At 41.0% G+C, this 15,000-nt stretch overlaps 1 protein-coding gene across 6 annotated transcripts in view; it reads right to left on the bottom strand.

The window, feature by feature from the left end:
- LOC101846847 (cGMP-specific 3',5'-cyclic phosphodiesterase) overlaps positions 1 to 15,000 on the bottom strand; it is a 128,438-nt gene that overhangs the window by 94,022 nt on the left and 19,416 nt on the right. For all 6 annotated transcript variants that reach the window (XM_013089608.2, XM_035973097.1, XM_013089607.2 and 3 more), the window contains exon 2: positions 2,147 to 3,529. In XM_013089608.2, coding sequence (XP_012945062.1) covers positions 2,147 to 2,533 — 387 coding nt within the window. In that variant the 5' untranslated portion in view covers positions 2,534 to 3,529. The remainder of the gene's footprint in view (positions 1 to 2,146; positions 3,530 to 15,000) is intronic.

Genomic DNA, 15,000 nt, shown 5'->3' on the forward strand with positions numbered 1-15,000 from the left:
TTTCTATCTTTATGCATATAAAAAAGTGTGTGTGTGTGTGTGTGTGTGTGTGTGTGTGTGTGTGTGTGTGTGTGTGTGTGTGTGTGTGTGTGTGTGTGTGAGTGTGTGAGTGTGGGTGTGTGTACAGACAATGGGTGGTTGGCGGGTGCTCTGGTGTGGTTACTCCTTCTATCAAACACCTATCGTCTTTATCTCCCCTCCTTCTTTTGTGTTTGTTACTCCCTTGTAACACCTCTAATCTTCGGCACTTATATGACCTTATTGTGTTGCGGGTGCCGTAAAACTCTAACTAAAACTAAACGTATACAGACGGACAGAATTTATAACAGCATACACTCAAAAACAGTGACAAACACACCCACATCCACACACACACACAAACAACCCGGCCTGTCCCATTTTAGGTGACCGCTCGGGACTGACTTTTGCTGGCCCCGGTATCTTAACCGTCCAACTTATCACGACTTTTTGTCATGGCTGATAACTTGACTGATATCATGACTGTGATAACTTGACGTGACTGATATCATGGCTGATAATATAACCATAGCTCAGATTTTCGCTCACTAAATTTCCCCAGCTAATCAGCCACGGAAAGGGTATAATAATAATAATAATAACAGCAATAATAACAATAATAACAACAACAATAATAACAGCAACAATTAAAAAAATAGTAATAATAAAAGTAACAAAGATAACACTAATAAAAATGTTGATAATCATAACATTGTAGTTTGGCCAACAAATTGCAAAGTTGAAACAAGAACTCAAATAAAAAGATTGGTAGAAGTCAGAACCTGTCTTCCATCTCTTAAAAGTAAATAAAGGAGAACTCCAGCATAGTTTTAGAAATTTGTTATTGATATATGTAGACATTTATAACAATCTACACTTCCACAACCAAAAACAACAAAAAGGAATAAAATCTCCCCTTGTCCATCTTCCCTTACCCCTTTCTTGTCTTTCAAGAACATCCAAAATAGATATTGACTGTACCATAAATCGTGCAAGTTCTAACTATAGCCTATAACGTGTGAATGACAGCTCAGTGTTCTAGATTTTGAACTGAAAACCTGACTTAAGCCTAACTACCAGTCGGGGCAAGTGGCCCATTGTAACCTGAAAGTGGTGTCATCATAAACTCCATTTTCCATATCGACCCTTCTCTTGCAAATATGACGATAAGATTTTCCCAGTTTGGCGTGGCCTGATTAATAATTTATTGTCATCGTCACATGAAATTGACCATAAAGCAAAATAGCGCTTGACACTCATACGTAGAGACAGAAATAGTGTATACTGTCATTTTATACCTCATCAAACACATCAGCCGAGGAACAAACAACAACAAAATGTAGGCCTAATTGCTCAGCAGTTATACTGTATGAATAGCAACGGTTGCATTAGGCCCATACACTGTTCACCAACCAGTCAAGGTAGAAATCCATTTGGACTGATCGCAAGAATCTAGAATAGCGTTTTTCCTTGAAACTCTCAAGATACTGAGATTGCCAGTCGACCCCCTATTGTTTTAAAATGAATAACAAGTATAACATGTCATCATGCTTTATTCTGACTCTCGCTGTGCAGTGTGTGTTTCAGTGCAGGCTCCTGGACGGCTAATGATCAGAACGTCGCCAAACAGCTCATTGAATTAATGTATGAGGAAGTAGCCCGTAATGGACTAAACTGATCAGGCGTCAGGGATCAATGAATGACGCAAAGATGTTTCTTTTTTATTCAAAGGAAGGGAGTGAGCAGAATTTGGACTGGAGTACAGTCATCATCGACAACAAATGAAAGCAAATAGATAGAACATAATTTGCTGTCGACATGACATTGAAAATAAGTTCATGGTTCCACTTTACTTCTAGGCGTCAACAAAATTCCATCCCAGGAGATATGGGATGTTGGCTGGATATCAGAAATTTTCTTGACAATTGTATCCCGAGCATTTTATGTTTAAAAGGCATGTAATACACACTTTTGTCTTTGGTTTGACTTGAGCTGGTCTACAGAACAAAGCTCACCAGCCTGGAAAAATATATTACGGAACATCTATTTCACTGCAATGGGGAAATGTTTTTAAACATTTTGCTGAAAGACTTAAGTTTAGATGTTCTTAGGTAAATAAAAACGGTACCTTGGAAAAGGTGGTATATTTCTGTAGATTTCGGTCATTGCTGTCGCTGCTTTGACTCTGCTCACTTGACGTAGGTTCTGTTACGTCACCTTGTCCATCTACGGAGCGTTCCTGTACAGTCAGCAAGTGGTTGTGGGAAGATCGGAGTTGGGGTTGTTGTTGCTGTTGTTGTTGCAGTTGCTGTTGCTGTTTTTGAGGTGCAGGTTCGACAGGCGGTGGCAGGGGCGACTTACTAGCTTGTAAGGAGATGGCGTCCTGCTTCAATTTTCGTGCCAACGTTTTCAGGGTGTCATCGTCTGCGTGCTCAACAAACCACGAGGCCAGAAAATGTGGATTTTGGCGTAAGTAAGCACTAACAGCGTCCTCCGTTAGCTCCGTCGACGTCATGGCTGTGTGTGTACAGAGTCTAAATCCTTGACCCGAGTTACATTTGAATCTGGTTTAGAAGCACGAATTATTCTGAAGTTTCTGTAGCTAGAGAGCAAACCCTTTTCGGGCAAGAGTTTAGGTACAGTTGTCTCTGAAGCAACACTTTTTGTAAAAAATATCCTTCTCTGACTTTTAATCTCTCAAATGTCAGTGCTAGAAATCGGGAAGGAGGTCTATGTAAAATAATCACATGACCCAGTTAGAAGTTATAGAAAATTCCACTCGCCTGTTTGGTACCACACAATTTGTACCAAGCTTTTAGACACTCTAATTCAGAATAACCAAATCAGATTGTCTTTATGAATCAAAACGTGATTGTTCACAAAGACGCACGACTGGCTAGAAATACTGAATGGATATTACAGAAGGAAGCTTTTATTAACGGCTAAGGGATTTCTGATTAAGTTGCTCTATATCTATGAACGCAGGGTGTGCACGTTTTTTAGGGGAAAATTGTCGTCACTGGACCCAGCCTTAACAAGAATTTCATTCAATCTATCGTTAAAGTCCTCAAACAAGAGCGGAAATTTCATCCCACGTTCCGGGAGCAACTAGTACAGTGTGAGAAGAATTAACAAGCTGGTCAGGGGAAACCCCCATACACCAGAAGAGGCGACCCACTCCTTGACACCAACGTCTTACTCTGTTTTATGTACACCACTTTTTTGCTCTTAACACTTGCTAAACCCAAAATCTGATCTGTCCTTTCAATAGACGAACACTACAAGGGACTTGTATAGCCTCTCACAATGAAGGAGTTAAGGAGAAACACACGTCACTGCTTGGCGCGTGCGCATTGCATTCTTGTCAATGACGGACGCGGGGTGGTTGTAATCTGGTCAAGAGTGGCATGCCATCACAACAACATAACCAAGTGGTTTACAACGAGACTTCCGTGCGCGTCTCCTCACTCTTGTTCACCCTTGAACTCGTAGCGATAGGACGACTGTAGGCCTGGGAAGAGAAAAGAGATAATATCATTTTATAATGCATGTATCACGATATTATCATGAAAACACTTACGCATAACAGTGGAAAATCTTTTTGGGGACTATATCAATACCAAAAACTGGGGAAATTGCACGGTAACATGTTTTAACAGCTTCCCTTCCGATAGCACTAAATACTTCCAATGTCTTTCTTCCGCAATACATTAATGAAGTTAATACGTTAAGGCGAAGTATCGTGTGGCACATTTTTGGTACAATGCCATAAAAGGATGGTAAAGTACATCAGTTTCGGTTTTATTATATGTCGCAAACGTCTCTAAGAACATTTCCTAGGAAGGGGAAACCCCTAGCTTTCAGAAAAATCTGTCCATGAAACTATTATATTATTCAAGTTACCACTTCTCGCCTCATTTGAGCAAGCGTGAAAAACACAACCACATAGAAAAGATAACAGAGGTAAACTTACACACAAATACACCATGTATACTCACTCTTTCTAACACCCCGTTTACTCTCTCTCTCTCTCTCTCTCTCTCTCTCTCTCTCTCTCTCTCTCTCTCTCTCTCTCTCTCTCTCTCTCTCTCTCTCTCTCTCTCTGTCGCTCTATCTCTCCCTCTTTTATGTCTCTGTCTGTCTCTCTCTCTATCTCTCTCTCTATCTCTCTCTCTCACACACACACTTTAACTTACACAAACACACACACACACACACACACACACACATACACACACACACACACACACGCACACACACACGCACGCACTCACAATCGGCTCACCCTAATCAATCTCTCCACTTCCTCTCTTTTTTCTCCCTCCTCCCGCACTCTCCCTTTCTCCTCCCCCCCCCCTCTCTCTCTCCCCCGCACTCTCCCTTAATCTCTCTCTTTTGCCCATGCACACACATTAACACACACTGAAAAAGAGAGCTGGAAAGAGTTTTAAAAAAAAGAGAGAAAGAAAGTTAGGAAAAGAGAAAAATAGAAAAATAGAAAGAAAGAGAGAGAGAGAGAGAGAGAGAGAGAGAGAGAGAGAGAGAGGAGAGAGAAAGAGAGAAATAAAGAAACACACACTCATTCACTTTTTTCTGAATAGCACAAGAGAGTTCTACAGATTTTACCTTATTCTCAACTAATCTTCTCTCTGGATTAGCAATTAAGACGTTCCTTTACTATTTCCTCATTTTCAGACAGATCTTGATAGGGACAAAAATTGTGAAGGCTTCAGACGGAGGCCATCATCCAATCGTAAAGCTTTCTCTGAGCCACAAATTATGGCGAAGCTCAAGCGCAACTCATGGAAACAGCGAAAAAAACGTGACTCATTTTTTAAGAAATCGAAAGAACGAAAAAAGACAGATCTGGTAATTATAATCAGATTAGGAAATTCTAAGGGCCATCGTCGTGAAATGAATCCTTCTACAGCTTTGTTGGGTTTCTTCTATTTTTTCACATTTTTCCCCGTCCCTTTACAAAAGCACCCTCTTCACAAAGTTTAGCCGACAGGCTTTATGTTACATCTTAAATTTGGGATGAACAAAATGGAACAATTCCATTCTTAGATTCAGCGAGTTTGAATATTATGTTTGCATGTTGCAATGTCCATCTCGTGTCTGAAAAATCCAAACAAAACCACCCTTTAATGTAGTGCAAAAACCACACCTCATCAGGATCCTGGGTTACGAGTCCAGTAATACACTTAGAAACTCTAACTGATGCTTCTCGAGCACTCCTATTACAAACCAAAAAAAAAAAATTTTTTTTAAATAGTGAAACAAACCAAAATAAAAAAGACTACATACAACCGGGGAGCGATTGAATTGGGCTTCTTTAGCCAAAGTAAAAGAAAATGGCGGAACCAACTTTTTAAAATAGACACTCAGCCTCGGTTACAATGAAGCTTCTTAATGCTGGTACGATAGTACTTCTCTCTTTATTCGGAGCATGTCAATGGGGTTCCAAACCAAATTCCTAAGAGTTAGGCTTTTAACTTCTGAAAAAAATTCCCTTCTCCAACGTTGAAGAGAGAAGATGAATCATGATGTCGAGATTCCATTTCTCACGTCAACGATTTTAAAAAAAATCTTTCACACTGTGTGTTCCCTTGAAACCCATACGTTATTGTCTTTATATTCTAAATTGTCTGTTTTTTACCATACCTCCATCTGGCAAAATTCTACCCTTTCGGCATGATCGTAGTTTTATGAATTATCGCGAACACGGTATAAATCCTGAAAATGGTTTTGTCTTCTCGCGAGACAAATGGAGGATACTTTATGAGACAAGGCTTTGGTGAGAAGTGCGGACTATCAATCTCCACGGGGCGCTCCTGGGACGCAGAAAAGAATGAAACGATCTCTGTTTTACCGGTGGACGGTGATAAATCTGCTTCCAACAAGATTATTCTGTTCAGTCAATATAACTGATAGGCAGCGAGTTCTAAACCCCAAGGGAAAAAGCGAGGATTTATCTTTTCCAGTCGCTAGATTCATGTTTCACCAGGGAGTACATTGTTTTCACATAAGGAATTCATCGCTTCTCGTATGTCACTTTAAGGACGCATATTATTGGGCATCTTACATGTCCTGTACAAAGCAGTTACCAAATTTAGCAAGAATTCTTTGACAGAATAACTTAACTATAAAAAAATCCAATAAAAATATATTGATCTATAGCAATGATATATCAATAGACCTTTAAGTATGAGGGTAACAACAATTGTGTAAATATTGTACCGTGGAAAGAAATTACTATAGTTGTCTAAAGATAGAGTAAATGATTGTGCGCTCTTTAAAAGGATAAAAGGGGGGTTCTCATGCCCTAGAGGTTAAGGTGTTGGCCTCTCATTCAAAGGTCAAGGGTTCGACTCCGGGTAGCGGCCGAAAAATTTTCTTCTCTAAAATTGTCTCCTTTCACCCCCTTTCCTTCTCTCAAGCAATGTTCTGTCGTCTGCTTTCCTCTCCTCTTTCTGTCCCCCACCCCCTCACCTTCTTTTCTCCCTCTGGGCTCCTGACTCTTTATGCAGCCTTTCTACTGCTACTCCTTGGCTCCTTCTCACTGCTGTCTTTCAGCCACACCCCTGATCTGATGGTAGGAAAGATCTACACCTAGCCCTCTCGGACAAGGGCAAAAAATCTCGGAGGGCCTGTGTGCAAGTTGCGCAGGTTAAAGATCCCTAGGTTGTCTAAAATCGATAAAAGTAGACTTCGGCCGCCACCAGGGCAAAATTCAAAATGTCCTACCAACTGAAAATGTTAGGTGTGTCCCGCGCCCTCATATGACCATATGCAGTTGCGAGCGCCGTAAAACACTTACCAAGAAAAAAAGAAGAAAAAAAGACAATTTAGAAATCCTGATTTTCACAACAAGAGAATAATATCTCAAGTTCTTGAAAATCCAAACTAGAAAACAAAAGCGGAAGCTATTTAAAACCTGGTCTTCCACTTTCAGAAACAAAAATAATATCCTTCCTGTCACGTATGGCATTTTAAGAACGAATTTCTTTCAGGAACATTAAGTGCATTTCCTTTCCTTTCATCTACCATCCCTTCCCCTTTAAATAGTCTATTTTGTTTTCTAGGAAGCTTATAACGCAATTAACGGTTGTTATTAGTGGTTTTCCGTCTTGTTATAAGTATGTCAGAGTGAAGAGAATTCGTTCGTCACTCGTTTAAATGTTGGAAATTCAGGATCAGTGAAAACACAACGAAACGAAAAGAAAGAAGTGACACTGAGAGAAAAAAATCTAATGACAAAGGCACTTTGCGGACTGACAAGTAGTAAAGAAGCACGACATCATCATCTTAACCCTTTCACTGGTTGGCCCGAGAATTGGGTGATAAGACAAATCTTCGACAAAAAGCGCGTTCCATAAATCTTAATTTATAGAGGAAAAAATAATTAATTGTAGACTACTTTTTAGTTGATTTTAGATTTTTGGCAGATCTATCGTCATGGGTGGTTGGCGGGTGCTCTGGTGTGGTTTGCTCCTTCTTTCCTATTAAACAACTCTCGTCTTTATCTCTCCTCCTTTTTTATGTTTGTTACTCTCTTGTAACACCTCTAATCTTTGGCACTTATATGACCTTATTGTGTTGCAAGTGCCTAACCGTCAACACTTTCAACCGCACAACGTAAAGGAACAGTGAGCTGATCTCGCAGAGACGACCTTCGTGTTGACAAAACTTCGCCCGCCCCCCCTGCCGACTCTCAAACGGTGTTTTTGTTGTTGTTGTTGTTTTGTTTTGTTATTTTTCCTCTCAGCCACGACGTCAAGGAAACCTAATTACCTACCTTCAGTGATTTTGAAAAAAGAACCATCCCCATCTTAATGTGCAGAAATAAGGCCAACAAAAACAATAGCAGACCAGATGCTTACATATTATTGCGTAGTTTGTCTTCTTTGAACGTGTGCTTGGGTTTCGTCGCAAAAAGTAGTCAATTGGAATTATCCTACTGTGATTACACATGGCGTTTGCAAAGGAACAAACCCATAAAAAATGAACAAATTTATTTATCTTTAAAGCCATATTAAATTTCAACAAACTTAAGCTTTTGCTCCAGCAAAACTTTGATAAATTTTAGTGCTCATTGTGGGCACGGCAGTGGTAGTACCATATCCTGTGACGTTTTAACTGAGACGTCGGTACTGCCAACTGTGGGCAATGGGGGAGTTAATGAGTTGAGGAGGGGGCAATGGGGGAAGGGTTTGGGGTAAGGAGTGGGAGGAGGTTTGGGGTAAGGAGTGGGAGGAGGGTTGGTGTGGGTTGGGGGAGGTTGGAGGAATGGGAGAAGGGGTAAGGGCTTGGGGTTGGGAGCAAGGGGTTGGGAGGAGGGTTGGGAGGAGGGTTGGGGGAATGGAAGAAGGAAACAGTAGTGGGAGGGGTTGTTGGGTGTGTTGGTGTGGGAGAGGGATGAGGGGAGACGGAACAGTGGAAGATGGGAGGGAGATGGGATATACGGGGTATAGCAAAAAAGTTCGCTTAGTCGTATAGTCCAAGCAAAGAGGTAGACTCGGGCCGGGCAGAAAAAGGGTTAAATGTAGTCACTCTAAGCACACAGAGGAGACGTAAGCCCTACGTCGCCGTAGCAGTGAAGGGGTTAAAAACTGAAGAAAAAAATCCTGGACATGGAGGCATGTTTTATACACATAGAAGCCTCAAGAAAACGCTGAAAAGTCTTAGCATCCTTTAAAATTGCAAGACTAAAAGTTAAGAACAATATCAAATCGTCCTCAAATGTCATGACATTCGTATATAAATTTGTATTAGTTTCACTTGCAGTTTGACATTTTTGTCTCCTAAAGAATGTAATCTGAATGATCCAATGGCGGTCTTGACTTTAAAAGTCGTGGTTATGCTTGGAAATGTGTGTAAGAGTGAAGATTACAAAAAGATCAACGACAAAGAGAAGGCAGATTGAGCGTGTGTGAGTGTGTATTATGTGTGTGTGCGTGAGAGAGAAAGAGAAAGAGAAAGAGAGAGAGAGAGAGAGAGAGAGAGAGAGAGAGAGACAGAGAGAGAGAGAGAGAGAGAGAGAGAAAGACAGAGAGAGAGAGAGAGAGAGAGAGAGAGAGAGAGAGAGAGAGAGAGAGAGACGGAAAGGGGAAGGGAAGAGAAAAAGAGGTAGACAGATAGACAGAGAGGGGATAGAGAGCGATAGTGATGATAGATAGATAGATCGATAGATAGAGAGAGAGAGAAAGAAAGAGAGAGAGATAGAGAGAGAGAGAGAGAGAGAGAGACAGAGAGACAGAGAAGCAACCATTCCCATATTGCAGACAAGAAAATACACCAACTTCTCTCCATCCCCACCCCTCCCCAAAACGGGACTGGCATTGCGGGAAGATGAGAGGTTCCGGTGGGACGAACCAGTAATCAACCAGGCGGATTTTCGTTGTCCGTGAAACGAGGCCTTGAGCAGCCCACAAAGTTACCCATTAATCAGTCAGTGCTAAGAGTCAATAGCGTTTGGGTTGTAACTCGAATGAAATGACCTGCCGGCTATTTTACAAGTCATTTAACAGAATCCTGAAGATTTCGTGATTTCTTTGTGAAGAACAATAATCTTTGAAAACTGAGGTAGTCTCCGGTTGGTGAAAAAAAATCTGCGAGTGCATTCAAGCACAAGACGTCTTTTCACTGCTTCAAAGATATAATATATGTCTAACGTTTCCGTACGTGAAACCAATCTGCACTGGATATGCGTAGATCAAACATGAATAAATTCTGTTTCATAAGATTCCTCTATACATTATTATGGGGACTAGTTGTCAGCAACAACAAGGCAAAATGTTTGGTTTGACACCACTCAGCGGCCATCGGCCATCGACTGCCTCAAAGCCTACGCGTGTCCCTGAAATGTTTTGAATATAAACACAGCATTCGATCGCTTTCATTTGCAAAGGCATTTCGTGTTAAAGGCAGATGAATACTGCCAACGGCGACATTTCTTATTTTCTCTGGACCCTTCAAGTATTACATTCGCAGACTACGTGACAATACATGTCAGGGAACGACAAATTCGGGAAAACTGGATGTAGCATGAGGAAGAGAGAGAAAGGAGGGAGAAAGTAGAGAGAGAGAGAGAGAGAGAGAGAGAGAGAGAGAGAGAGAGAGAGAGAGAGAGAAAGTGAGAGAGATGATATGAAAAGCCTGTCAGCCAGTCCAATAGTTAGCTATGAAAAGCCTGTCAGCCAGTCCAATAGTTAGCCAGGTTTTTGTTGTCTGTCAGTCTGTCTGTCTGTATTTCTCTTTCTTGTTACCTCCTCCCCCCCCTCCGTCTCACGCTCTCTCTCTCTCTCTCTCTCTCTCTCTCTCTCTCTCTCTCTCTCTCTCTCTCTCTCTCTCTCCCCCCTCTCTCTTTCTCTCTCTCTGTCTGCACATGTGAGTTCGTATGTGCACACTAGGGCTCATGCGAACAGCGCGCGCGCGCGCGCGCGCGCGTGTGTGTGTGTGTGTGTGTGTGAGTGTGTGTGTGTGTGTGTGTGAGACACCCCTCTCCCAACAGACTGAGACATAGAGAGACAGACCGAGAGAGAGAGAGAGAGAGAGAAAGAGGGACAGTGAGAGAGAGAGAGAGAGAGAGAGAGAGAGAGAGAGAGAGAGAGAGAGAGAGAGAGAGAGAGAGAAATTACTGTTCCCTCTGCCGTGTCTATCGTCGGGCAAAGGACATGGATATTAGCGAACGGTTTGTTGGGGATAGCTTGCTGTCTTCTTCAATGCTTTCACTAACTTTGACAACCACTTGAGTCTTTAGATTAGCCTAAAAGTGATCATGAAACCGTAAAATCAAACTGAATCTCTCAGGTTGCTCTACACGGTCAAACCACTTTGTTTCCTCTTTTAAGAAAGACGTCTACAAATATTATAGTGGTACGACATGAACATTTAAACGCAATTTTCCATTTACCGTAGATTTCTATTCTAAGGGCTTTTTCTGTTGTAGCGAGAACTATTATTTTTAGTAATATAAAATTTTGGAACAATTATGGCGTTAATATAGTTTTAGAAGACTGAAGAGGTATAATTGCTTTGCTTGTGAAAATTATTTTCTACGGGAACGTTTTACTCAGAGTTAGCTGAGGACTCTTTTCTTCGAAAGTAAAGATAGCTTGTCTGTATCAAAAGCACGTTTTTAGAGAATACCAATATCAATGTGGTTTTTAATTTGACTTTTTTTTTAACCTTTAGTAGTTCCTGATCTCCAATGAGGTGGAAATGTCCGTGGACACTACGCACTTGCAAGATTAATTTGATTTTTTCACATGGCGATAAAAGAGACTGACACTGTCCTACATGATTTTGCAGCGAGCCCAGATTTATTCATAATGGCTGAAAGTGTGTTAGATGTTTCACTAACAGAAAAAACATGCAACTAAAATAGCGAAGAAAGAGAAAATCTTTACTTCGTGTTTACTCCTAAACTAATGCTCTATCGTAGCGGTGATGAAGAGCAATCAGGTTGTTCGTTTGTGTGTTTACTTGTTCCATCACTGTGCGCACAGCTGATGGACATATTTAGAGTAAAGAAGAAAAGAATACCGGACCTTCAATTACTATATTTGGCTAAGCTAACAAATTAAATAACTGACTTCCGGTCGCTGACGATCAGGAGTGGGTGATGACTATTAGAAAGTGAGTAAAGCTATTCGTGGAATGACGGATAGCAGTGCTCATGACTCCAGAGCACTGTCCTTACTCGATAATTAACTTCCTTCTCTTAATTTAAAGGCCCTTGTCCATAAAGCCTCGAGTACGCGACTCTCGTCAAAATGCTGTGGTGTGGCACGCGAGCATTAGCGTGCGCGCATGACCTGACTTCTGTTCCGGGAACTAGCAATCCCTTTCATTTCTTTGAGCTCGGAGCTGTCTTGACCCCAACCCTCGTCTTCCTATGCCCGGTCACAGAACATACTATAGCGAACTGTGAAGACATTTTCAGTTGCTGTAGTCGCTTTTTTAGAAAGGGGGGTGGGAGGGGGGATCGGGGGAGAGTGAGTGGGGATTTTAATTTTGTTGCTGCAGTCGTTGTTGTTGTTTTGTTTGTTTTGTTGTTTGTTTTTATTCTTATCTTGGCGGGGGTGTCTTTGTTAAGCCATTTTTAAAGCCGTTGCCTCTTCAATACCGTAACTGTTAAGATATTGTGTCCTTTTAGAGCATCTGGCCCCGGCCATGGCATAGACTGAGAAAAACATTAATGGAATAATAACAACAGCAAAAAAGAAAAGAAAAGAAAACAATACAAAAACGACAACTTTCCGAGCTGACGTGTATTAGCAAACTCTATTTCACTAAAAATCCCGTCGTGCAAAACATTCACTTCGCTAAAAAAAGCTTCAGAGGCGTGCTAATTCTTTAGGTGGTATTATTACTGTCGCTGTTTTGAAGCTGTCTTTTGTTTTTCTTGAAGAAAAATGGCCCATCTCTTAGTCTGAAAAATATTTGTTTTAAATCTCTGTTGTCATCACGTTTTACGATCAGCTGTTCTCTCCGATAGCCTCTCAAAGTCAAAGAAACGTTCCTTTCCCCAAAGACGAATAAAGAAGCAACATTTTAATGCTAATGTTGTGGAACGGACTGTTTACCGCAACATTCTGCCGCAGTCGGAGTCAAGTTCACTTTTCTTTACTACTGGAAATGTGTAGTTTTGATGGCTCTATAAGTACTTCATGACTGCGGACACGTTGTGCTCATGAGTCTCCACAGAGCTCATACAGCTTAGTTTAGTAGATCAATGTGCCTGGCAGGCTCCAAGCCTGAAACCCTTCTAACCAACTACTGTAGAACGGGATGAGCATGCTCAAACTCTCGGTTGACTCGATCGAACCCTAATGATGTGAGCAGTGAACGAGCAGTGGCGGCGATAAATTGGAATCTAACAATCAGGCGCGGTTCGTCCATAGAGCACCGTCGTGCAGTGCCGCCCAAAATGTTTTAATGTTTTATGACGTAAAGAATCCACAATAATAAAATAAAAGACGGCAGAAACAAACACTAGCCAAATATATTAAAACAAGGCCCTCGCTGGCGCCGTAACTGTCATTTCTATTCTATAGCACCGTAAAACATCTTCTATGCCATGCCTAAATTCATGCGCTGTATCTAAACATAACAGGATAGTCAACTTTACTGTGGAAACCTGACCTATAAATCGCTCTTTGGGAATAACCTAAGCGATGACGACACTTGTAGAGAGTTTGGCAGTACATTAATATTAATTACACGGCACATCTCAAATGTGCTCCTGCCGAATAGCGCCGAAACATAGCCCACAGTAGGCAATCTAAAAATAACGCCATAGACTGTGCATTATTCCATTTCAAAATTATGTGGGCCCCGGAGCAATCCAGCGGAGTACTCAAGTGAATTGTGATTGGTTCATTGTCTTGTAGCTATTTTAAGTGACTCTGTGACCGTGAACATAAGGGAGGTGAACGTGACATACTTAAGTCGCCGTCCTATGAGTTGAGCTTTAGAACAGTTTTGTAGTGGAGTGGTGAAAGGTAGGCCTATTACTTGAGTGTTCAGTTCTAATGCAGGATGAATGAAATTGACGTTTAGCTAACAAACAGTTTTAGTTCTAGAAGTCAAAGCCACAAGTAAAAAGAATGAAAATAAAAGCACTAGGTCTTCCTTCACCAACCCAAAGATTCTAAAATTATACACCATCCCTTTTACTCTGCCCTTGATTATCTTCAGCCTAAGATAGCTTAATTGTGCACGCCCACTTTTGAGACCCACGAGCCGCCCCTGCTAACAATGCTATAAATGATTTTATCAGGCCCTGAACTGCTTCTCTTGTTGCTACATTCATCCAAAACTCAAAATAAAACTCAACAACATCCTTTTTTATAACATGAGACAGCGATGAAAGTGTTGTATGTTACCCTGGTATATCCAATAATTCCGTGCTGTTCTCCAAGTCCGCGTTTTTTGTAATGTGGCGCCACTGGCTGATTTGAAGAAAACTTTTTTAAAATTGCTATGAGAGGAGTGAACAATCTTGTATTATAGAATCTTTTGTTTTACAGTACACTACAGCTTACAGCTAGTACGTGTTGCTTTATTGTTTCTGTCATTTGATGAAAGATACATCAATGTATCAGAAAAATATTACCTTTTATCAGAATTAATCTTTTGTTTAAATATGCCCATATTTTCCCCCCTTCATTTTGCCTTTGGTTTCATTAAAATGAACACAAGAGATCAAGAACGATTACGAAACGAGATTAGACCGACTTCCAAAACAGAAGTACTGTACGCAATACCCTTTCATCTTGAGACAGAAATCAGTGTTTTATTAAACAGCCAAATAACTGCTTATTTTAAAGATTTCAAATAGTCAACTGGTTCAAGTACGAGCAATCATGCAAACTATAATTAAGTCCGGTAAGATTATAAAGATGACAGTTTTGATCTTTTGAAGAAATTGGAAAATGTGTAGCATTCTGTATGTTTATCTCCACCCCAACCCCCCCTCTCCCTCTCCTCCCCCACCCTCTCTCTCTCTCTCTCTCTCTCTCTCTCTCTCTCTCTCTCTCTCTCTCTCTCTCTCTCTCTCTCTCTCTCTCTGTTACTCTCGCTCTCACTCAATTACTTTTTTGTCATCATTAAGATTGCGCAGACAAATCTATTTGCAATCAATTCCTTAGTCGTTCCCTGGGAAGACGCCGCCTTGAGCGCACGTTGCCTAATCATGCCCCGCAGACATCTCGTTTGTTATCAACTGTAGACAAATTTGAGGCGATGTTGACTAACCTTAAAGAGCTGCTTCCTCAAAATCGTCCTCCACATTTTTACAGACCATTTTCTTCTTAAATCGAATCAAGGAAAGCAATATTTTTAGGTAGTTTCTTTTTAAAACTGTAAGATCGGTCAATATGGCTTTGCTTATCTGCTTGAAAGACCTTTAAAGAGCGCAAAATACTGGTATAAGGCAATTGCTTGATATCTGAGTGGGTTTGATACGACTTCAAA

This window comes from Aplysia californica, unplaced genomic scaffold (assembly GCF_000002075.1).
Source record: "Aplysia californica isolate F4 #8 unplaced genomic scaffold, AplCal3.0 scaffold00997, whole genome shotgun sequence".
Classification (NCBI taxonomy): domain Eukaryota; kingdom Metazoa; phylum Mollusca; class Gastropoda; order Aplysiida; family Aplysiidae; genus Aplysia; species Aplysia californica.